The sequence below is a fragment of the Ruditapes philippinarum genome, unplaced genomic scaffold (genome assembly GCF_026571515.1).
Source record: "Ruditapes philippinarum isolate M1 unplaced genomic scaffold, ASM2657151v2 ctg221_1_1_1_1, whole genome shotgun sequence".
NCBI lineage: Eukaryota > Metazoa > Mollusca > Bivalvia > Venerida > Veneridae > Ruditapes > Ruditapes philippinarum.
Window position 1 is genome coordinate 176,305 of NW_026862656.1, and position 25,978 is coordinate 202,282.

Below are 25,978 nucleotides of genomic sequence, written 5' to 3' on the forward strand. Positions count from 1 at the left end.
AACCTTTCGCTTATCGTGCATACACATTACGAAAAGGAACTAAAATCTAATTATATCTTTTTTGGTAATATTTATTTAATTTCTTATTTTCTAAAACCCAATATAATACTTACAGAACACTGGAATAGTTCTGATACCACCGTCTAAATACTACATTTGATTACCTAAGTAGGTAAGAACTGACCATAAAGGATATTTACGTAATAACACTTTTATGTCATTCAAAGTTGTACTCTTTTCCATTACTAACGAATGTAATTTTAAAGAAATCTAAACGAGGCTGTATATATTCAAGCGTGCATGATGGTTAACAGAGGGACATGTAACTATGACGAGTAAAAAGGCATCTGTTTTAACATCTGTTTCTCAGTTATGATTCGTATACAATAAATAGACTAGAAACTTTAGAATCGCAGTATTTTTAAAATACCTTTTGAAATTATTATCCATTGTATTAGACTTGAAAATCAATATTGCCTTACTTTAATATTGCCTTACTCGGTCTTGAAAACATGTTATAACAATACTCAAATGCATAAGCTATTATAATAAAACTTGCCTGTTTTTGTGCTGTTTGGTATTTCTCTTCTAATATAGACATTCCATGCTCTCTCAGTTCTATCATCTCATGTTCAAGGTTAATCTCAATCTGATTTTGTTGCACCTGTAAAAGAAATTATGATAGGACTCCGGTCCGTAAACTCATTTGAAGAATTTGTCTTTTTCATATCACAACAAAAATGGCAGAATCCATATTATGCCCATTTTATTATCTTGAATGGAAGGACCTTTAGTATCACTTGAAATAAAAGGAAGTACTACAAGGGACGGTCAAATTGAACTTAAGTTTTTCCAGGTTATTTTGTTTTAAAACAAACTCCCGGATTATTTACATGTAAAAAGCTTTGTTGATCGTTTTTTACATTCTGTATTGTTATAATCGTGTTAATACTCAAACAATTGACTGTGTATATGTGTGAAAAGCCTAGAATTAACGAACTTACGTTTGCAAGATGATTCAGATTGATCCACTACAAAGGTACAACAGATAAAGTGATTGTACTCACTATTATAGTCAATAATGCCCTTACTATTATAGTCCATAAACGTATTTCACAATTATGCAAAAGGACCTGACGCATTATTTGAAATTATACATGTATTGCAAAATAAGTAGTTTAGAATTTAGAAATTGCTTAAGTATATTTTGCAACAAATATTACAAAATTGATCAATATATTCTTAATTGATACTACGATTGATTACATAAAGAACCAATACAATGTATCCCAATTCGGCTAATTTTGTCTTTATAATTACTCTAATAGGATAGTTACCATATCTAGTAAATGTAAGGCGTTTGCAACGCCTGGCTCCCCTTTCAGAGGTGTATTGCCACGTTTGTCCTTGATTTCTAGTACCTCTTTGAACAATTTGATAAACTTGTTTAGTTGATTTTCAGATAATTCATAGTTTGGACTGTGAAGAATATCATTCCGCGCTGCCCTTGCCTATTAAAGTAACACTTCAGTATTAAATTTAAAGTCTCATTCTTATTTGTCGCTAAAATTTTCACTTAATCAATTTTTAAAGCCAATTTGACAATTGCTGTTCTAGACTTGCACAAAATAGGCTAAATATCATGTATATGCAATGTTCAATTGAGATACAAACATCAATAGGTGATTACTGTTGTGAAAATGTTTACCTGTGCAAATGCATCTGTTTTCCCATCGATGATTACTTCTCCAAGCATCATTTCTATATCAATGTTGTTTATACACATACTAAGTAAACCAGAGCAGTCGATATCTGTGGCTGATTGTTTGCCTTTGTAGCCAGTAGTATTTATAAAGCATGTTGCAACACTCCATGGATCACTGCTCCATTTCTGGACATCCGTGTTCGTGAACAATGGATGTTGAAAGCGATGTTTACAAACTATTTTATCATAAACGTTTCCACAAAATCCCCCATTTGGACACATTTGTCTTGACTTTTTTTTCTGAATCTTAGTACATAAACATTGATTTTTTCCTTGCCGTGGGCATTGATCTTTTTTATGTGGAAGAAGACTTCCCTCTGTACAAGTGTTGCATGTATTTCCAAGAGTTTTCATTAGATCATCATGTTGTTTGGTAACAGCCTTGTCGGAAAAACCCTCTAAACCTATTTTCAAATATTTTAACGATAGAGCTCCTCTCATCCAATTTCTGTACAATTCGTGTGTTATCTGTTTTCTATGAATAAGGTCTGTTTCGCCTACAATAAATTTAAGACAAAAATTCACAAATGATCGGGCATCTGGAAATTTGGTATGAAAATAATAGCATTATTTGCTTTTTAGATTTACTAGTCTTGTCTAAAAATTATGTTGTGACAAAAGATTTTTTTTTTTATTATTTATTTTTTTCTCAGTGATCATACAGTAATACAGTGTACATAACATATAATAAACTTCTGTCCAGATAATACTAAAGCATGGTCACAAAGAGTTGTTTTTTTCACACCCAAACACAACGCACACACATCCGCACCCATACACCCACAATTCCAATTCATAGATACCAACAGGATTTATAACTATACATATTTCGAACATAACGCACACACAAAACAGCACACACAAAATAGCACACATACATTTCGGGTACCATCGGCAATACGATACTCGTATTAGTGTAACCTAATATTTAAACAAACAAAAAAGGGAAAGTAAAGGGGGTGAAAAATTAAATACAAAAGAACAAGAAAAAAAAAAACAGAAGATACATCTACAGTTTTTGACTGCTTCTAAACATAATTGTTTTTTATTCATGTAAGTAAGGTATTTTCATATGTTATTATATTCGTATCTGGGAAAATTCTATTCCATTTTTGAAAATGAGTTTCCAGTTTATCTCGATTAAATGCAATACATTTTTCAATACATAGTCTGCTCCGAAAATAATGTAAAAATAAGTTAAATTGTGGTGTGCGTTTTCCAATTTTGCAACTATATATGTAGTATTTTGCCACCAAAAGAATAAAGTTTTTTGCATCTTTTTGTGTATCTGTGCTTGTAATTAAGTGAGATATTGTTTTCAAATTAATTTCTATAATAATATTCCTTTTTTTTGAAATATTCTATTAAATCCCTCCAAAAGAGTTGCGTGTAAGAACATTGCCAAAAGAGGTGTTCAATAGATTCAATATCCATTGCACAAAAATCACAAAGACTCGAGGAAGAAATGTTTTGTTTTAGAAGACTTTTGTTTGTAGCAATTTTTCTGTGTAGATATTTATATTGAAAATTTCTAAACTTAGTGTCAATCGTTGTTGATAGAATGTTTTTGTATGTTTTTTCCCAACATACATTTTCGTTTTCAAATATATTTTCCCACTTATTTTCTGCAGTATTTTTGATAATGTTATCTCGTTTTAACTGATGTTCATATAGAAATTTCTGGTTTCATTTGTTTTAATAAACGACGCTAAAATACATCTATTTGGGGTATTGATATTGACGTTGTCTAGATTGATACCTGTAATGACGTCAGGATGTATATTTCTTATTAAAGTCTGATATTTGAGGTAGTCTGCATCAGGGATTTGATAAATTGTTTTAAAATTTTCAAAAGTGTAAAATTGATTAATTCTAAAGTCAAACAGATGTTCCAAATACACAATACCACTTTCATACCAAGACTTATAGAAGAAAGATTTTTCATTTGATGTTATTTTCATATTATTCCAAATTATTTGTTTATTTGGGTTGTTACATTTTGGTATGACTTTTATTTGGTTCCAGGATGAAATTATATCTCTTAAAAATGGATAACTTTTAAATTTGCTTTGTATAAATTTGTCATTTATTTCACATTCAAAAAGTAACTTGCCTCCGTATCTGTCTAATTGAGATACGTATATAGATTTTATTAAAGATGTCGAGTCATCATTTATAATTTTTTTCACCCAGGTCGCTTTTATTGATAATATATATTTTCTCAAATAAATCATTTTTATTCCCCCATTTTCATACTTTTTCTTCAATGTTTCCCTTTTTATCTTTTCTGGTTTATTATCCCAAATGAAATCAAACATACATTTTTCTAAAGTTTTTATAATTTTCAAGCTAGGTAAAGGTAATACAGATAAAGCATAGATCAGTTTTGGTAAAGCAAAAGATTTGATGACAGTAACTTTTCCAAGAAGTGTAAGTTTTCGGTGTTGCCATTGTTTTAAACAATTTTTAAAAGCATCAATTTTAGGTTCTAAATTCTTTTGGAGAGTTAAAGTAGAGTTTGTACAAAATGTCATACCTAAAGATTTTGCATTGTCAGAAGTCCATTGGAAATTTCGATTTCGGCAATATTTAGTTTCGGAGTTTCTTAATGAGCCTACTTTTAATACGTTACATTTCTTTTCATTTAATTTTAGGCCTGATATTTTATTGAAATCATCGAGTATTGCAATTAATGTTTCGAAAGATTCTTTTGACCCATCAGTTACAAAGGTTGCATCATCCGCAAATAACACATTTTTAATCTTGATTCCATTTATGTTTATGCCTTTTATTTTTTCATGTTTACATATACAGTTTGAAAGGAGTTCGATGCATACAATATATATATATATATACTATATATATATGGAGGAAGTGGACATCCTTGACGTACACCTCTATGTATTTTAAAGAAATCTGACATTATTGATAACACAGCTTTGTGGGTCATTGTATATGTTTGTATAAGTTTTATCCATTGGATTATTGTATTGCCAAAATTAAAAAATTCCAAAACTTGAAAAATAAAGTTATGGTTGATACTATCAAAGGCTTTTTCAAAGTCTGTAAAAAATAAAAGTGCATCTTGGTCCTTTTTTCCATTTGTTCTAATACTTCAAATATCGTCCGTATATTTTCTCCAATGTATCTATCTTTTAATGATTTCGGATTGATTTTGACTTATGATTAGAGGTAAAACTTTTTTCATTCTATTTGCTATAACTTTTGCTATTATTTTATAATCAATATTTAAAAGACTAATTGGACGCCAGTTTTCTAAGAAAAGAGTATCTTTGTTTGTTTTTGGTAACAGAGTGATGATACTTTGTTTCTGAAGTTCAGTCAAATTTTTAATTTCAAACGAATGTTTAATAGAGTTAATGTAGTAATATTTTATATCATTCCAAAAGATTTTATAAAATTCTGTTGTTAATCCATCTGATCCAGGACTTTTATTATTATTCATACTTTTTAGAGCTGTTGTAAATTCGAGTTCAGTAAGTTCGCTATCTAGAGATGTCCGTTCTATATCACTTACTTTTGGTATAGTTGGATCCATAAAATTAAATTTAGTTGTTTTTTGTTCAACCTCTTTATAAAGATTTTTATAGAAGCGCTTCTGCTCTTCTATTATTTCATTTTGTTTTGAGATTATTCGGCCACTAACTTCTATTTGAATCATAACCTTTTTTTCAGAGTTTCTTTTTTCTAAATTTGCAAACAATTTACTATTTTTCTCATTATATTCAACATTTAACGCTTTTGATCTTAATATTATTCCATTTATCTTCTTATCGTAGATTTCGTTTAACTCTTCTTTATTTTTTTCTATTTCTGACTTTATTTTATCAATATCATTGTTTAGGGAACAAGAACTGAATGTCTGTTCTAAGTTAATTAATTTTAAATTTATTTCTTTTTCCCTTTTTTCATCATCTTGTTTGGTTTTACTTGCAAACTTCATAGTTTCGTTTCTAATATTTCCTTTCATTATTTCCCACATTGTATTTGGATTTGCACCTGCATTTATCATAGCGGTTTCTTCAATAATTTTTCGTATAACGTTTTGGTATTCATGTATAAGTAGTAAACTGTTATTAATTTTAAAGTACCCTTTTCCTTTTGTATGAATATGTGTGTTCATTGATAGTGTAACTCTAGAGTGGTCCGATGTATATCCATTTTCAATTTTACATAGGCAAACATTATTTAAAAGATTTTCTGAAATTAAAAAAAAATCAAGTCTACAGAATATAGCAGGTTTGTCATGTGAATGCCATGTGAACTGACGTTTATGTGGGTTTTTAGTTCTCCAAATATCAAAAACGCTATATTTTTCAATTATGTCCTTAAGTTTTTGTCTGCATTTTTTGTGGCCATCTTTTCTACCATTCTTTTTGTCTATTTCTGTATCTAAAACAGTGTTTGATATCACCACCTATAATAATTTTTTTCTCTTCATGTTCCAAAATAAAATTTATCTAGCTGTTCAAAAATTGAGGTATCATCATTATTTGGTCCATAAATATTTATAACTATATATGTGTTCATTGTCTGTTCAAACTCAATTGCTATTAATCTACCACAAACTATTTCTGTATATGTTATGTTTTTGCAATCGAATTTGCTGTTAATTAAGAAGCATACGCCGGCACTATTGTTAGTATTTCCACTGAAAAAAGCCCGTCCATCCCAATCTGATGTCCATTTAAGATATTGTTTTGTGTTTAAATGCGTTTCTTGTAAAAGACATATGTCATAATTTTGTAAATTAAGCCAATTAAAAACTTGCTTCCTTTTCATATAATTTCCCAAACCTCTTACATTAAAAGTACAAATTTTCATACTCATTTCAATTCAATGTGAAGCTTACGTTCAAAAACAGTAGATGATCTTATATAAAAAAGTTTAAGAGACAAAAACATACAAAAAAGATTTACAAAAAGGACCTGATCGAAATAATTTTAACCAACTAACAATTAGTAGCAATATTACCCAAACTAAGATTACTTCCAAATGTGTTGATTTTACCTTGTATTTGAACTGTTGTTTTAGATGAGACATTACCAAACTCAACTATATATTCACCCTCGTCGTGTAATGTTACATTCGTGATCATCAATTTGTGTGTATTACCCTTGGCTAGTATAACCTTTCTAGCAGATGATTGTAGAAGTTTCCCTTTGTGTCGCCAAATAGGTTTACTCGTTAGCAGGTTCACCTTACATTCTATATCAATGTTTCCATTCTCAATAACCTCAATCTTGACAGGCAAATCAACGACCACACGCAATGCTTCATCTGTTTCAATATGATGGGATCATGATAATTTAACGTAGCATGATAAATTTTCCATTCCTTTGATCATTCGATATTAAATCTAATATTGCAATATATGAAAAAAATATACAAACATATAGTATTGAAATAAATTATACATTAAAATGATTTATTTATGAGGCAAAGGTGTTTTTCGTTCGCAATGATGTACTAAAAAACCAAAATATTGTTGTCAGAACAAAGTTTTCCTAGCAGAATTTTTCTGGTGAATGTTCAATATTTACGCTTTCTAATCCTTGTAACCAAAGTTACAATTATAATTTAGTTTTGGAATAGACTGTTCTAAACTATCGCCAATGTTATTTATCATATATTTACATTCCACTTAATCAATTGTCTTTTTGGTTATTGCTGTTCCGATTAATTACTGATTAGTAGCAAATTATAAAGTCAAGCTTAAGTTAAAGCCTTATCTAAATTTTAATTTTCATATACTTGTTTTATTTAACAGATAAAAAGCTTTTAAAGTTATAAATAATAAATGCCATGGTAAGGTTTGACTATCTCTTTGTCTGTTTCTAAGCATTGACCAAGAATACAAGTATTAATGCTATAATTCGATTGAAGCATACCTATAACAATAAGATCAGCGGATGTTGAAATATGGTCATATATACACGTATATTGACCCGTATCTTCCAATGATGCACGGGAAATCGCTATCCAATGGTTGTGATTCTTGCTCATGACCATAACATTATTTGAAATTTCAACCGGCTTGTTATCTTTCCTCCACTCAACATTTTCATCTGTTGGAATGTTGAGTTTACATGTCAAAATAGCTGAATCATTGATGTAGACACTTTTGTTCTGAAGTTCTTCAGTGAACACTTGGCCTGAAAAATATTGTTTTTTGTTTATAAGATTATAATTCAGCTATATAAAGTTATTGTTTATTATTACCTCTAGCACTTTTGGTAATGTTAATTTGCAATAGGCCGCTGGAGTTATTCATACTGTTCATGCAAGTGTATCACATTACCAAGAAATGTGTACTGTTATGTAAGTAAAAGTACTTTTAAAAATATCTTCCCGAGAAATATATTTTACCCGAGGCATAAGCCTCGGGTAACAATAGTTTTACGAGAGATGATTTCTAGATTAATCGTTCTATCCACGCCTGGTTCTGGTTCAGACAGGCAAACTTTTGTTTTCACTTGCACTTTTTATCCCCATGTGAATTCTACCAATTTTATCTCATACCCTTACAAAATTTGAATCAAGATTCGATATTTATTTATTTATTTATTATTTTTGTTCCGAATTTCAATTACGAATAAATTAGATATCGAATAGTAAATTACCAACTAAATGAAGTGACATCATAATTTATGTTGCAAATGACATCATCGATGTCCACGTCATATTATACATGTAAACATAACAAACAGGCTAGACGATTTTCTTTGAGAACTTGTAAATGTTTACTTTATTTCACCAGATTATTATTTAATAAGTGAACAAATTGTTTCGTTAAAAAATTAAAACGCATAGTAACACCGCAAAACGTCCGTACCACAAAACGTACTCGTGTGGACGTTTTGCGGGGCATATCGTACTTTGTACGTTTTGCGGCGAGAGTTGTCTATGCGAAGCATTTCGTCTATATTTTCTGTATTAAAATATATTCATTATAAATCTTACTTTTATTGGTTTTGTCACTTTCATATTGTTTCAGGTAAAGATATGACGAAATAAACATTAAAAGTGCAATATGTTTGTGATCCTATATAATTCTGACTATTTTATTTAAAAAAAAAAGAAATATACTTAAGCCGAGGATGTTTTTTGAATAGATTTTTTAATGGAATGGAATCAAGCAGCAGCAGCAGAGATATTAAAGCGATGATATTGAAATAAATGTAATCTTATAGACAGACAGAAAAGAACGACTATACGGACGGACGAACCGGAGATTGGACTGAGTGAATGACAAAAAATATTAAAAAAATTAGCTTTGCTTTTGATAATAGCTTTTCATATAATTGCATCAAGAAGTGGGAATGATTTTTTGTGTTCTTGTTGACTATGGAGGTTTGGTTCTACCGTTCATTTTTACGGGAGATGGATGGTGGCTTTTGACAGCGTAGTCAACTACAAATCTAGTAAATGTAAGTATGAAATTGTAATAAAATATAACTTTAAAAAATGATTTAATTTATAGGTTAGTCGGAAAGTCCGTCCCTTTACTAAAACCGTATTATTTTATCGCCTGAAGAACAAAACATTTCACCTATAAGTTACATAGATAATGTGTAATAGAGTATGTTATAACAAACATTCTTCTGCATAAGAAATGATGAAAAAGAAGTTAAATGTGTTCTATTGATAAAAACTAAAGCATATTTTAAAATATCGTAATGTAAGCGTTTTGTTTGAATGCCATAATGTAATTTTATAATTGAACCATGTAACTTTATAATTGAACAAAGCAAAAAGGTCATGTTGGCCTTATATCGCCCACCTGCCTATAAAGGCTCCACATGACAAGGGAAGATAGCATTGAATATTAAAAATAAAAAGCAAGTACATTTCATGTACTTGGTCAGAATCTGGGTAACTGATATCAGTATTATACGTCTGAAATGGTCATTAATATCCAAATATCTGTAAATGACAAAGATATGGTAATTTAAGCAAAATTCTATAGTGACCTTGAGGTCAAGGTCATTTCAAGGTCAATATTATAGTTGAACTATTCAAGATGTCCGTCCTGTCATAAATGAATGCATGACATCTGATCATTGATAACAAAGAAATGGCAGTTTAATCGCAATTCAATAATTTGACTTTAAAATATGTCTTTATTTTTATTATTCAAAGGCAAATAACTCTTGACATATTCTGTCGTTTTAGCTCATAAATGAACTTGATCGAGACCTTATTGTTATACATATTCTGTATAAAAATTTTAAGAATGGAGAAGAAACGAAAGTACTAACAAGGTGAAATATAGTGCGTTTATCGTTTTGTTGTTGTTTTTTTTTGGTTAGATTTAGCCTATAATCTAACTTTGTTGAGATTTTATGGTCATAGATATTCTGTTGAAAATTGTCAAGATTGAAGAAGAAATGAAAGCGTTGGAGTGGTAACAATGTGAAATATAACAGATATTGTAATTCAATGGTAGATAACTCTGGACATATTGCTTAGGGTATGTGGATACTAGAGTGGTAACAAGCTAAATTTGGACGGACAGACAGACAGGCGCATACTCAGGTAAGCTAAAATTAACACACAATAACACCTGATAATAACTGGTAAAAATTAACGAAAATTAGGACGTTATGCGGCAGGACCATGCCTTTTGCGCGCAAAATGTACGTCAAAAAAGTGTGGACGATATGCGCCGCAAAACGTCCATATACGTACGTTTTGCGGGACGGACGTTTTGCGGTGTTACAACGCATGTTTGTGTAGCTTGTGTTTGATTGCCGATTTGACTTTTCTTTGATTGAAATTTTCGTGAACTTTTGAATTTGACAATTCAAGGAAAAAGTGCAGTAAAGTTTATGTGATACTTAAGGATTTTTAAAGGTAAGAATCTTATCGTGTTACATTCTGTTGTATCTTTTATCACAGGACATAATCTCGATTCGAAAGAAAAAATGGCCGCCATTTACAAATTACAAGTTTCAGGGGCGGAGGAATTTGTTGTCAAGATGTCTTTGAACAAAAAATGCATCTTTCTACAAAATTCGCTATTTAAAATTTGATTATTTTGTAAGTTTGACTGTTTTATATGTTACATGATAAATAGAAAAACATACTACTGTCTTTTGATACAAATTTTATCAGGCTCGGCTGATATGGGCAGAAAAGGGTTCGGCAAGCCTCGCCCCTTTCTAGCCCATATCAGCCTCGCCTGATAAAATTGATATCAAAAGACAGTAACATGTTATTCTCTATGTATCAGCCGAATACAAATTTAGAATATACACACAAGCATGCTCTCTTAATTTGATATTCGATTCGGGCTAATATCTTAAACAATTATATTGCTACAGCCAAAGATAAACGCTAATTAAACTTTGGCATAAAGTAATGCATTTAGGAACAAGATAACCAATGAATACAATTTAAAAATATGGAAACAAAGTGATCACTCGGAAGCATTCATCACAACAAAATTATATGATTATTACAGACTCGGTTTAAATTCGTACTGTAACACAAAAACTTACCATTTGTCTTTAGATCGTTCTCTTCGCCAGTAATATCATTGTCTGTTACGATATCTACGTCAAATGCAATTTTAAGATGAGTTTTAAAATCACTTGTCCGTGTTAGTTCGCCTATCTGTGGTTCGCTTAATTGCAAGGCTTTTGTTTCAAATGAAACCATCATACGTTTACAATTATAACCAGAATTGCAGTCTATAAGCGTTATCAACTCCAGTAGTTGTTCCTGCAATAAATGCTGTTTCTCATTGTAGGTATTGTATGTAAGGGAGGCACTTCCTACGTAATTTTCAATATCTTTTCTCTGATCATATATACATTGAATAGCTTTAACTTCTTGATCAGTTAGACCTGATTTAAACAAAACTAATGTTACAGCACATAATTGAAGAGTGTCCCACGTATCAATGTCGTAATTGATATTCTCGTCTTGAAATAATTGTAGAAACTCTGTTTCGTACCAGTCTTTAAATGTATGTCTATTATCATTCAACACAATACTAATATTTTTTCCAAACTTTTCCTCTTCCCTTTTCAAAATGGCCTTTAATGCGATGGGCGAAGCTTGTTCCAATAACAATATATGCATCAGGTAGTGTTCATGCCCTCTAGTTACATCACTGCTCTGTAACGTTATTTGAAATAAATGTTTAGTGAATGAACTTGAAGTTTATGCTTTAAAGTGTGTGCTTCTTTTGACGCGTGATGATTTAGTTTAAGTCGATTTCCTTTCTTTTTCAGAAAATATATATAAAATGACAGAACTGATATATGGTTGTTATGATAATTTTGAAATTTGACCCGCTTTAATTCAAAGAATTTACTAGTATAAATATATGACAACAATTTTCATTACGATATATTATTATAATAGAATTAAAGATTAATATTTCATATAAGATGTAAGATACAATAGTGAACCATTTATACCTATGATACTCTATCTAATTTGAGAACTAGAAATATTGAATTTAAAGACAACCTTTCAACAGACAATAAACTTTACCGATGATATCTCCATTGTTACTTTCTTTATTGTTTGTTCGTCATGGTGTTCTTCGTTCTATTAATTGTCAGGCATACAGAAATTTAGTCTGTGTAGAAAGAAAATAAAACAATATAAGTATAAATACGTGCTTCATACAATATTTTATGATAAGAACCTAACAGATACTTTTGCGTACTAGTATTAAGATTTCACAGCAATATTTAATATCTGTACACATATATAGAGGTGATGAATCTTTTATTTATCTGGCCAAGAATAGGCATGTTGTTCTGTTTTCAAAAGATTTTGATACAAAGATTACTGAATCAGCAGAATACAATGTATAGGTCTGAAATTTTCAAAGACAAAGTAAAAACCTTAAATACCTACCTTACGAATGTTTTGTGTATTTTTTTAAATTCTTGTTTGTTAGTTTATCATCAACTTCACTCAATATATCATCAGCTTCGCTAAGTGAAGGATACGATATATGGTTTCCAAGATCGAGTAACGAAAAGTATTTAAAAAAAGGTGTTACCTTAATTATTCTTGTAAATTTTATCTTGGCCAAGCACAATGTTGAAAGATTGAGAAATTTATCCACTTTAAATTACATGTACTCTGATCTGGATTCTTAGCCGGTAATTTATAAATATCATAAATTATAATTTATTTATGTTATGATTTTCTGGTCCTTCTGGTCATTAATTTCAAACACGTTAAGTGTTGTAAAATGAGCTCGGCTTACGCTGATGCCTGGGGACATGAGGAATGTTGCACTGTTTCATTATCCGTCATGCACAGACACAATCAAATGTTGTTGATTCTTTAAAGGGATTACATGTTTTTAAGATTACTATACTTCAAAAACAGCAAGTGTCAAGTGCCATGTGGCAGCTGTAAGAACATGTCGTGTTCTTCACTTCAGGGATTGAAAGTGTTGCAATCTCTTTATAAACGATTAATATCTTTACAGAATATTTTGAGAAAATAACACAAAAACATCTTTAAGTATCATCTTTTAGAAATGGTATAGAATATAAAAGTGACAAAAATCAATGAACCAAAAAAATGTTGAAAGGATGCACAACTAGACAGGGTATTGATCATTCCCCTTAAGTTTTGATGACATTTGCTTCAGAAATCTTTAGTTTCTTAGGAGTAGTCCTGAAAAGCTTTTTTGTATATGGCAACACTAACAAATGAAGCACTTTTTATTAAAGGGCCATAACTCGGCCAAAAATCATTTAACAGGAAAACCCGTGCGATATGCATAAGGACTTGTCTAACAAATTAATCCTGTAAAGTTTCATTGAACTTCCATCAGTGGTATAGGAAAAGAAGTCTTGACAAACTTTAAAATTCGAAATTATTAAAGGGCCATAACTCGGACAAAAATAATTTAACTGACAAATCCATGCGATATGCGCAAGGACTTGAGATACAAATCAATCCTGTAAAGTTTCATTGACATTGCTTTAAGGGTATAAGAGAAGTAGTCTGGTCAAGCTTTAAAAATGGATAACAACATTAGATTTCATTCTCCAACATTTAATGTAGACTTGCGCTTATGCGTAAAACGTAAACTGAATAGTTTGAGTGTTGTATGATAGTTACATCATTTTTAAAAATTAACTAATCATTTTTGTAATTCACATAAAAAATACGGTCACAGGCTATAATTGTTTGTGACTTTAACTAATTAGCACTACCAATCTCAACTCTGAATTCATCAACATCTTGAGTTTGGTTTGTGCGTAGTTTATGTTAGTTGTATAACGTATATGCCGGTTACTTAGTAGAGTGACCACATAGAATATGATGGACCCGGTCAAGAATCTATAGAAAAATGACTCTCTTTTGTAAAGAACTGATTTTCTTTAAAAAAAAATGGCCCCTCCTTTAGAAACCTGTAGAATATTGACCCCTTCCATTTAATAGATCAACTTATGGAAACTGCTTTTGTTTGAAGCAACATAAGTCGTAAATTATCTTCGACTTAAGTATGACCTTGACCTTACAATTGACCTACGTCCTAAATGCACCTTTTACCAAGGCTGAATAACATTTAGATTTAGATTTACATTTTGTGCTCTTGTTGTTTTTATGGTTTGCTTGAGACTCTTCTTGAGATATAATGAATTAATATTAAGCACCGGTTTTAGCGGTACAAATGTATTCATTTTCAATAAGTAATGATATGCACTTATTGACATTAACCGACACTGTCTTTTTTACAAATGTTATTCATTACTCAGGTGATAATGATAAATACTCCACATTTGTTTTCAAATCAAATGGAGACAAGCTTACTCTTAATATTTTTCACTTTTGATATAAGATTTGTGTTAAATTACAAATAAAATATTCAATAGTATTTTTAGATGTTTTTGAATTTCAGGATAGCCAACTACACCATAAATGTATATGCTTGATGTTCCACATTTGAACAGTAATACTGTATATATATATGATATTCAGTGTATGAATAATTTGGTTATTCATACAAATTTTATAGCACAATGTATTATGTCATGAATTTAAAGGAAATAAGGATCAACAAAAATCAACAAGGCAAGGCGATATTCACAGAAAGCTGCCCCAGACATTATCAAGTGATACCAAAAGGGCACTCAGAAGCCACTGAACCTGTTAAAGACCTTCAACTGCACTAGCTGCCAGTCATATTATCAAATCTTATAGTAACGTCTAAAATTGATTCCCGTGAGATTTTCTGAAGAGAACGAAAATATTAGTGAGATTAAGTTAAATGTTTTGCCATTGCTATTCTCATCGTGCTCTTCATCTGAGGTTTACGAGAAGGCCACTTGCAATTCTTAGACTGGGCATCTTACACTTCGTATATATGAGTAGTAAAGTTTTGACTGTGGAGTCAACATTCTTTCAAAATAGAGAAACACTATCAACAAGGAAAGGCGATGTTCACGGAATACATTTTAGTCACACCAGCTGGACACCAAGAAGGCACCAAGCTAAAGGGCAGTGAAGGGAGGGATATTTAATACGTGAAATGATAACAACTTAAAATGGCCAATACGTATAGGCTATAGGTTATATACAGAGCTTTAAGAAATTAATTTTCGTACGAACGAAGTGAAGCGAAAAAATTAGTTTCTTAAATCTCTGTATATAACCTATTACCGACTTATAGTTAGCCCCGTCATTCAAATTGAGAAATTGAGTGCATTATGTAATTGGCGGAGTCCATTAAATCAGCTCATTTAACGTATAAATTTAATACATACAATTAAGTTACAGCACTGTATGGTAAATATTTCGGCATTTAAACAAAAAAAAGCGATTTCATTGGCAGAAAAACTTTGGCAAACTATGCAAGAGTGTATGTTGTAGTGCTAACTCCCTTGTGATCTAGAAATGACACCACACTGCCACATAACTACACATAACATTTAAGTAGCGCATAACATTTGATCCCTTTTAATGCCAGAAGTTTTATCATAAAAGCAAGGAAATTACTTTTATTTACTTTTATGGAGAAAGTTTAATAAAGTTAAGATAAAAGCAAAAGTTGTGTTGCGACTTCAAATGTTCATACACGTAGGTATTTGTAAAGCAGTTATATAATTGCTATGTCGCTATGAAAAGTGTATGCAAAATAAACAACTTTACTGTTAAAGAAATTGATAAAGGAACATCGACTACTTTTTTCTGAGTTGATTTTAAATTTTATTACTAATATAATATTTATTCAAATATGATATGGCTGCATGTGCAATATTGACTATGTTAACTCACTTTTTTGCTGCTGGTGATTATAATAATTTTTATCACGTAGACAATATTAATGTCAGAAACACTGCCATTTATTATGAAAGATATTAAAAAATCGGGTGTACCATTACTAATATATCAGTCAGTTTCTGTATGGATTTTGTTTTTAAGTTCTTGATTTAAACATGTGTCTGTGGATTCATTGTACAATGTATATGTATATTAAAAGATGACAGTCAATGGTTTTTAATCCTTCTGGCCAAATTCCCTGTCATTTCTCCATGAAAGAACGTTAAAATCCCAAAGTTTTAAACAAAACACCTTTTCCATCATCATAGCCATAAAACAGCTACTCCAAGTACGTGTTTAATGTTTAAAAATACGAGAAACGTTACAAAATAATGAGCGAGCATGCTCATTATATAAATAGGCGGAGTCCATTAAATCGGCTCATTTAACGTATAAATTTAATACATACAGTTGAGTTACAGCACTGTATGGAAAATACTTTAGCAAAATTTTAAAAAATAGAGCGATTTCATTGGCAGAGTAACTTTGGCGAACTGTAAGGGATTTAAAGGGACAAAGTGCGTAAGGTTAAGGAAAGGGGCAGGGCGCACAAGACGATAAGAGTGAGAATGGCAAAATAATACTTACGGTTCACGACAATTTAACATCATCACAAAACGTGCAAACATTCAAACACATGTAAGAACACACAAGACATACATTTTTTATAAAACAGTATGGAGGGTCAATAACATTAATTAATATTGACTTTTAGGTAATAATTCTTTGGTAAAAGTGAACCCTTTTCTGTAAAATACTGAATGTATAGAATAAAACATAAGCTAATGGGTCTAATCACACACAAAACTATTGGCTTAAACAATGTTTATCTTTATAATTGCAAAAATTGCTTATTGCTTATCAAAGGTGTTTTTACGTGATATCGTTGTCCATCCGTTTATCGGAAAAGAAGTCGGACGAAATTCAATGAATCCTGACACCGTTTTCAATACACTTGGAAATAAACTACCCGTTTTTAGGTATATATACTCCTGCTGAGAAATAATTACCCCGGAAATTCGAGTTAAGACTAAATTAACATCCACCTTATCTGAAAAATGTTTAATATTGACCCTAGTCGGATTTCGAGAGGAAAACATTCCCCCTTCATAGTAAAGAATGCCTTAGTTGAAATAGAGAGAAATAAGAATCCATAAAGAAAGCCCAACACGGCAAAATTGAAAATGTTGCAGGCTCGGTTTGATTGAGCCTGTTCATGGACGGCACTGTCAAGTGCAAACTACCGTCCACGCCTCCTAGCACCGGCTTAAGCAGAATTCAACATTTAACATGAACTGGTAAAATTTAGAATTTTGAAACATCTGCAGCTGTGCTCATATGGCGGTTATCATGGAACGCTCAATGTGACACGTTAGTGCCATTCCATGAAAAGCGGCATATGGCCCCTAAGTAAAAAAAGACATGTGCCCTAAACGAGAAAACAATGGGCGGAACTAAATAAAATGGAATTTTGAAAGGGGGTCTGATGTTATGAAGCCTGCATATCACAGATATGACGTCAAAAGAAGCATATTTATTGTATGCAGCTTATTTAAACCCCTCAAAAGTCCATTTCCTGTAACTTGCTTGTTCTGGTCAAATTTGAAGAACGTATTCGTGACCCCAGTAAGGCTCGAATTCATGATCCCTGACTTGAGCAACAGACTCATTTACATGTCTTTTATCGATTTCCTTGAAATTGACTTGAAACAATTTTAAAGTCTTTCTCTCTTGTGTAAAATTAAATCCTTATTTTTTAAGTTTCTATGCAAAGTATAATTTGTACCCATTATTTATGGGTTCCCATTCTCCGCGATGACGTTAGGTAGGTCATGGTATGTTAATCATGTTAATTGAAGGGGGTCATAATATCATTACCTGGGAGTCAATATTCTTTAAACAATCTTGGACGGGGGAATATGCAATTCTAAAAGTTTGAACCTGTACTTTCCTATAAAAAGGTTAACCAATACAATTGAATAATAAAAAGTATATTTTCATTTGAAAAATATCGTCCAAAACATTTTCGAAACAGAACTTTAAAGTTTAAACAATTCAAAACATATTTCTATCTACCTGACCTTTATTCCATATTCATGTATATTCAAGGACGAAGTTAGCGCATGCGTGAAATCTAATCAACACGGTAAGTCATATTTCGCGTACAACATGTGAAACATATGTAAGCCCTTCAGGATCGGATTTATGTTACGTTTCTTTACCTATCCTGGAAAAACAACTTGACGGGGGCCACGTGTTGGCGACACCAGAGTTGATGACCCTCGTTTAAAATGCAAGGACACAAGTCTAAATCAAATTGTTTCTAAACATAATGATCTTAAGAACCTGTAACTGTCCTGATCGGATTATGAACTTATTAGGAATACCCACAATTTAGACATAGAAAAAAGCTTTCTTGATTAAAAATACAAAAGAAATATTCGATTTGAAATGCTAAATACTTTACATTTCTTTACACTAAATTTGACATGACAGGTAATGTTGGTCCAGATATACAAAATATTCTACACAAATACATTTGAGACGATAACGTTTTTGTACCTCTTTGTTCAGTCATATAAGTATGGTTAAAATGGTAAATTAGAAACTGTCCGAAATGAAAGATTTAAAATAAAGAAGAATAAAAGGTTGTGGACAATTTAAATATTTATGAAATATCACGTCACTGCTTCTTTCAATTTCAATATAAAAGTCAAGTCTTTCATCATTGTTAATACAACTTAACAATGACCTAGGTTATGTTTGAAATACATGTAGAATGAAATGCACTGGAGTGCATTAGCTTCCTTCTATCTATTGAATTCTACGGAAATTGAAACACTTAAAACCAATTATACGAGTCAGTATACATTTTTAAAAATTCAATGACCTATCCTTTCCTGAAGACGATTTTATGAATACGAATTTCCGTATTTGACATTTAATATAAAACATATTTTTCTGTTTAAGTACTAGTTATAATAGCTTCAAAATGCATAACATTTATTTCAAGAAAAATGAGAAATGGTTTGTACTTTTTCTTATTTTGTGCGTTATGTTTTCAATATTTTATAACGTATTTGTTAAATAGTATTAAGCAAAGAAATATTTTTGTTTGTATTTCATAATCAGAAATTCTTCAGAATTCAGGAAAAAGACATACATCCAGTTCCTCGTCTATTGTGTGAAATAAAGATAGAATTTTACAAATTGTAGGCGGCGCTTACAATCCATGTTGATAACCAAGAAGAGGACAACATATGCAAAAAAAAACATCAATTACTTAGTTAGAAACGCAATTAATACTGCAAAATCCGTCAATAATCACACATTACATGTAAATTATTAGTAGAATCTTTTAACTTTACTTATAATCTTAATACATTTTCCTCAAGAATATTTTGGCTCATCTGGATGTATGAACATATATTTGCCAGTAAACTTCACATACTTCTTTAACAAGAGATCTTAAAATGATGAAGATATAATAAACATAATGTTCCTCTTATATGTACTTTTGTTTGATAAACATTTATAGATATAACGAATACAAGCTTGAGGTTAAATATAAAGAGCTAACTTTAAGTGAAAGGCAATGTAAAAATGAAAAATCAATATAAGAAAAAGTATTCTATAAATTGCAAATCTATTGACCAGACAAATAAATTACAACAGGGTGTGTAGGAAACAAGTATTTATGGTTCAAATGCGTAACAATATCCAAGAAAAAAATAAGGCCTGGTTAGGCACCGGTCACACCTCTTCAGACCGGATGATGCCCGATACTCCAAACAAAGCTTGGTTCATTTAAGTAGTATTAAATATAATTGAACACTTTTTAACAGATTTAACAAATACATATGCTATAATATAACATAATCTCACTATCAATCAATGCAATTAAATAAACCAATGCACCAACAAATAATTGGCCTGTTAATGATCGAACGGGGATAACCATCCTACTTAATAGCAATTTAATCTTTACAGTTTTATTCTGAACTTCAAATAAAAATGTGTGAATAAAGATTTTTCGATGCAATCTATGGCATGTTACACGTTGCAATATTCAATAAATTAAATTTTTGGTCTATATCCAATATTTATATTGTATAACTCTTATTTTATATGCTTTACCATAATATTTATTCTATCCTACTAAAAATATTTGTTTATCAAAAAATATTTGTGTGCGATAAGTTTCTATATATATATGGCCCTGTGAATGTCACTTGTAAAGAGCGCATAAGCTTAATCCTCCTTATAAATAAATATGTATGTCTAAAAATGGAAAAAATATTTTAAAGTCTTCAGGACATACGATGGATGATCAAAAATAAACCGGACTGGTGCTGTCAATTGAAGAATTTTCAAACTATCACTTATTGTTGTATATCACAATTAATCGGAAAACTATACCATATCTAATTTGATAACGCAAATGTCTTGTACATAACAACGAATTAAAAAAAACACAGCAACGCAGACCCGGTGCAGTGCATAAATTTGCGCTGACAATAGGCGCTTTATGAAGTGTATATTTTACAATATGACACAATTCGATTTCAAAATACGCCGAAACGTCATGAGACATATTTGGTGTTGTCAGAAAAAATGACATCATTTAAACCACATTTATCTCTGCAATCACAATTCATAAGTAACTTTCAAAAGACAAACTCGCATTACAATTATGCCGTCGGAACGTCACAAAATTCGATCAATAAGAAATTTTGTCACTAGTAAGTCGAGAAACTGTCTAAAACATAGAAAGGGGTAATGGAAAAAAGGGGAAAGGTTCAGGTAGCCACAGCACAGTTTTTTATTGAAATAAATGATTAAGAAAGGGTGACTGAGAAATTGCAAAAAGAAAAATAAGGGAGAGACAGAAATAAGAAATTTTCAAGGACGTTTGTGACGTCAATCGCGACAGAGACGTTGAAAAGTGACAGGCGATTGACTGCGGACATTATAAACGATGTTCGACAGTAGCTACAGGACTGTGCAATCAACTCCAACTAAGGGATTTAAAATGACAAATATTAATGCAATTATTATCACTCTAGCCATATCTTTTGCAGAAGCGGTTGGTTAATCGCAGTGGTGATGGAGATTTCGTCGCAGAAGCGGTGGATAAAATAAGGCCGTTTGCTGCTGTCGGTAAGTTTATGACTGAATTAATGTTTTACCGGAAACACCTAGTGCGACTGGACCCCCCATATGTAATTTTCCAACTTATTAAATGCACAGGGTGCAATTCATTGCGATTTCTGCTCACGCTCATGTACAGTTTTACGTTGGGACGCCACTTTTTTGCCTATTCACGTACAATTGTGTGTAAAACGGCCCCATAATGCACCAACATTACATCATATGTATAATATTTGCACCAAAAACAACTGTAATTTGGAATTTTTGAAAATTGTTATTGCCTTTTTATAAATGAATTGACAAAAATGCTTCGGTTGCAACGCAGTGCGGTGGACCCGATACTATTAATGTCTATTGTGAGCGTTTAACTTGACATGATACATTTTGCAAATTAGAACAACCCATTTCTTACGTTGACATCAGAGAAACGCTTTCGTTTAGTGTTTGAAACAATATGATTATCTATTATAAGAATCTTACAATGGCTGCCGGTATAGACCAGAATGTCTAGCTCGAGGTTAACTGTTTACTGTGGTAACGAGGCTCTTGCCAAGAGCAAGATATTCCCGGCTGTTCCGACAGCCGGTATTTGATATTGTAAACTGATATTCTCATAACGCACTTTTTTCTTATAGTAGCGTATAAAATTACCACTTCATTCATAATTGTAAAATGGCGCCTTCCTGAGAATAACTGGCGCGCAGCAATGACGTTATTTAAAGCGCGCGACTTGTCTTACATGGTGGTGTTAGACAGATTTTTCTAGCATCGGAGTAAACGGTAGATAATCCTGTCTGATATGCAAGAAACAAACTTTATAAAACATTTCAAGCCAAAAAAAATAGGGATCACCGATCTCATTTCCTGCACTTGAATTTCATTTTCTTACTTATTTGCGGTAATCTCAGGGGCAGATACATTATACATACGTCTGAAAATTCTTTTTTTTCTTTTGTAATGTTTTTCAGTGTATTTTCAACAAAAATAATCCATGAAATATTTCTGTTACCTTTTTCATAAGAGGTAATTTTAATTCTGTGCGGGAAACTAAAACTGCACTCCAGTTAACGCACTATGACTGTATATGTATACGATTGAACTCTGACACATTTTCAACAAAGAGGTCCCCAAACTATGATACAAATATGAATAAGTGTTCTCAGTATGGTATATATATACAAGTATGAATTGATGTTCTCAGTATGGTAATAGAACACAGTGACATTCAAAACTGAGATTGTTTTTCATATTTAAGAAGCTGGTTCTGTTAATCTTTACGGGAATTTTTTGTGTGTTTGTTGTTAAATCTCGAACTCAAGGTCTTTTTAAGTCCCAGGTTGAACGTAAACTATTCTACCAAAGGAATTACACTGGAAGGAAAATGGAAGCGCAAGTCTAACATCTATTTGCATAAATAATCATATATATTATTTTAATTAAACTAAAGAAACACGTTTCTGTGATGCCAAAGTAAGAAAAGTGTTGTACTCTATTGAAAAATGAGTTATGTCAAGTAAACCCTCATTAAAGACAATAATTGTATCGGCGTTGCAGCCGAATCCTCCTCCGTCTGCGTTGTAAACAATTTTGTCAATTCTCCTGTAAGAAAGGCAATTTTTACAGTTTTTAAATATTTCAAAATATGGTTGTTTTGTGCATTTATCATACATACCATGTAATGTTGGCGTATTAAGTGGTCGTTTTGCACACATGTGTACGTGTTTTAACCAAAATTAGGCAAAAATGGCATCTCCTCGTCAAACTGTACAGAAGTGATTGCACAAATAGCAATGACTTGCACCGTGTGCTTGTAATAAGTCGGAAAAGTACATATGTGGGCTCAAGTCTCACTAGGTGTTTCAAGTAAAACATTCAAGCATAAAGCAAAATTCAGTCATAAACTTATCGACAAAAGCAAACGGCCATATTTTATCCACCGCTTCTGCGGCGAAATATCCACCGCGGCTTCGATTGACGCACCGCTTCTGCGTAAACTATGGCCAGTGTGATTATCATGTTCTTGGTTTACAATTGTATAAATCATTTTTCTATTATTCGCAATAGTCTTATCGTGATTTTTTTACAATTAATTAGTCCCGTTCAAAATTGGTTATGCGTTACATTTGTTTTTAAATAATGACAATTTTGTTCTTAGTTGTATTATTCTTTTATTTTCTCGAATGTATGATACATTATCATGCAGCAAAAATATATTAATATAAGACCTTTACTAGTTTTTTTCATTGTGCTAAGAGTTTACAGTTTATTCATTTGATAAAATTAACAATAGTCTAGATTGCAATAATGTAAAGAATTCGGTAAATATCGCTGTTTTGCAGTGTCAAAAGATATGTTTCCGTGGAATTTTTCGTTTATGAATTCATTTATTGTTAAACAAACAATATTATGAGACCGAAACATGTTCAAAAACTGAAAAAGAAATGCTGAATTTAGCTTTGTTGCTATGGTAACCAAATAAATAAAATATTCGCCAAGTGTGTTCTTGTTTCTGATTAAGCACACAAATATATACTTTTACTGAAATTTTGATGAATTTCTGACGCAAGGTAATTTTTCACTCTTGCTAAACCTAGCCTTTTTAAAGCTATACCGTGCGCCGGGTCGCTTTGCATGCACATTGCATTAACGGCATAACATTTTCAGTTGTTTATGTTTCTTGTTGGTATTTTTCGTTTCATATAGGGGATGTATTCCGATTTATGTTCCGTGTATTTTTATGTAAATGCATCTTACATGATATCCTCACATAGGTTCATATCGTGGTTAAATTATTAGGCATATGAAAAACCATTATTATACGATTGCATGTCCTGAAGACTATAAAATCTATTTCCATTTTTACATATACATATTCATTTATAAGGAAAATCAAGCATATGCACTATTTACAAGTGACATTCACAGGGGCACTGATTATTTCCACTTCACTATAGTCTAGTTTAATCAGAATAATAATGCTTTAGAAATTCGTGCTTACTTTATATGCGGGGCTTGGTATGCTTAGTGTTCTATCCCATGATTCAAATTATCGAATAAATATTTTTCAGTAGATCTATACAATAAATATTTCAGTTATACAATTATATATATTTTCAAATATAGAACATATACATGTATATAGAAAATTATTGCACACAAAATTTAATATTTTTAAGATGAACAAATATTCAGCAGGGTTAAATAAATATAATGGTACAGTATAGAATATAAAATTAGAGTTATACAATATACATATTGGATATAGAACAAAAAATTTATTCATTGAATATTGCAACGTTTAACATGCCATAGTAATCATTCCAAAAGCATCCATATTAGGTCCCAAAACATGCGATTATTTCAATATCGGTAGCTACATATAATTCTTATTTATACTCTCGGAGAAAAAAAAATAATTGTCAACGCATTTTTGTAAAATCATGCATGCATGCATGTGAATATAATATACGCTGTAAGGGTTTGTCCATCAAGATATATTTCTGTTGTACTAGCGTACGCTACCGTGTAATGCGTCATAATTTTGGTCTCAATTGTGTAAAAGATCGTCAAAATGGCGGCGCCAATGAACTTATTTCTCAAGTAATAGATATTGTCTTAGAACTCAAATTTCTTTATTATACGGTTGATTTCAACAAAATTTTTTTTATGGTATTTCATTTTCAAGGATAGATATTGATATAAGAGTGACTTAACTTTATCCATTCCTTTTCCTTTTAGATTGACATATAAATGGTAACAGCCTAACAGGTAAAAGAAATCATTTTCCGAACAAAATGATGTAACTATCAAAATGTTTACAGGTATGACAAAAAAGGAATATCAAATTATGTCAGTTACATTTTCATGAATAGATTTATGTTAATCCTATCTTGTTTCTACCTGTAAAGATAGACGAATAGCAAAGTTTTCGCCATTTGCTTGTCAAATACAAGGAAATAAGTATATCAACTACAATTAGAAAGTCCGAAATATTAAGATAGACGAATAGAAAATGTTTCACCATTTGCTTGTTAAATACAAGGAAATACGTATATCAACTACAATTAGAAGTTTTTTTTCTTAAAGAAATAACACCAATGTGTAAATTGAAAGCATATGATTAACAAATTCTTATGTGAACACAAAGCATAACATTTACAAGGTGGCGAACCGACTTGACTTGTGGACAACGTGTACGCTGAAAATTCTAAAAATAGCTCAAATCTAAAATCAATCTCTCTTTCTATAAAATTTACATACAAGGAGAATTTCCATTGGTAATTTTAAAGTAACAATCTGAAACTCTAAACTAAAATGTAAAGGATAGTTCTTGCCATTCTAAATGTAAATTTAAAATATAGTTCTAAAATAAAATGTGTATAATGCGTCTTACCATTATCAAATAAATGTAAAGTATAGTTCTAAAATAAATTATACAGGATAGTTATTTACCCTTCTTGTTAATTGCTGAGATATTAAAGTTCTGTTTAACCATACTTCCTCCAAGAAACCACTTCACATTGCATTTAGATCTCTCATGCACAAGAAAATACTGAAAACACACCAAAATATCCGGACATATCAGGTTCTCATAGTTTATGATGTTCAATAAGTGTCCAATATAATATGATCAATGATGTGTTCAATGATGTTTCTATTTTTTAAAATACCTTAAGTTTATATATTATTAATACCTATATTACTATATATAGTAAAAAATATAGGGTATTT

At 31.0% G+C, this 25,978-nt stretch overlaps 1 protein-coding gene across 1 annotated transcript; it reads right to left on the reverse strand.

Annotated features, from left to right (window-relative positions):
* Positions 1–478: 478 nt before the first annotated feature.
* On the reverse strand, positions 479–14,404 carry LOC132719749 (uncharacterized). Its single transcript, XM_060703599.1, has 7 exons — positions 12,293–14,404; positions 11,290–11,911; positions 7,678–7,941; positions 6,797–7,066; positions 1,709–2,262; positions 1,338–1,511; positions 479–664 (listed from the first exon to the last, which is right to left on the reverse strand). The coding sequence occupies exons 1-7, from the start codon at positions 12,305–12,307 to the stop codon at positions 479–481; spliced, it is 2,085 nt and encodes a 694-aa protein (XP_060559582.1). The 5' UTR covers positions 12,308–14,404.
* Between the last annotated feature and the right edge of the window lie 11,574 nt (positions 14,405–25,978).

What these genes read in the sequence shown, in the direction of transcription:
- LOC132719749 (XM_060703599.1), bottom strand. An exon ending in GAACGATCTAAAGACAAATG is followed by an intron (nt 7,942 to 11,289) that starts GTAAGTTTTTGT and finishes AATATTTTTCAG; the next exon opens with GCCAAGTGTTCACTGAAGAA. An exon ending in CCTTACATTTACTAGATATG is followed by an intron (nt 665 to 1,337) that starts GTAACTATCCTA and finishes TTTCTTTTACAG; the next exon opens with GTGCAACAAAATCAGATTGA.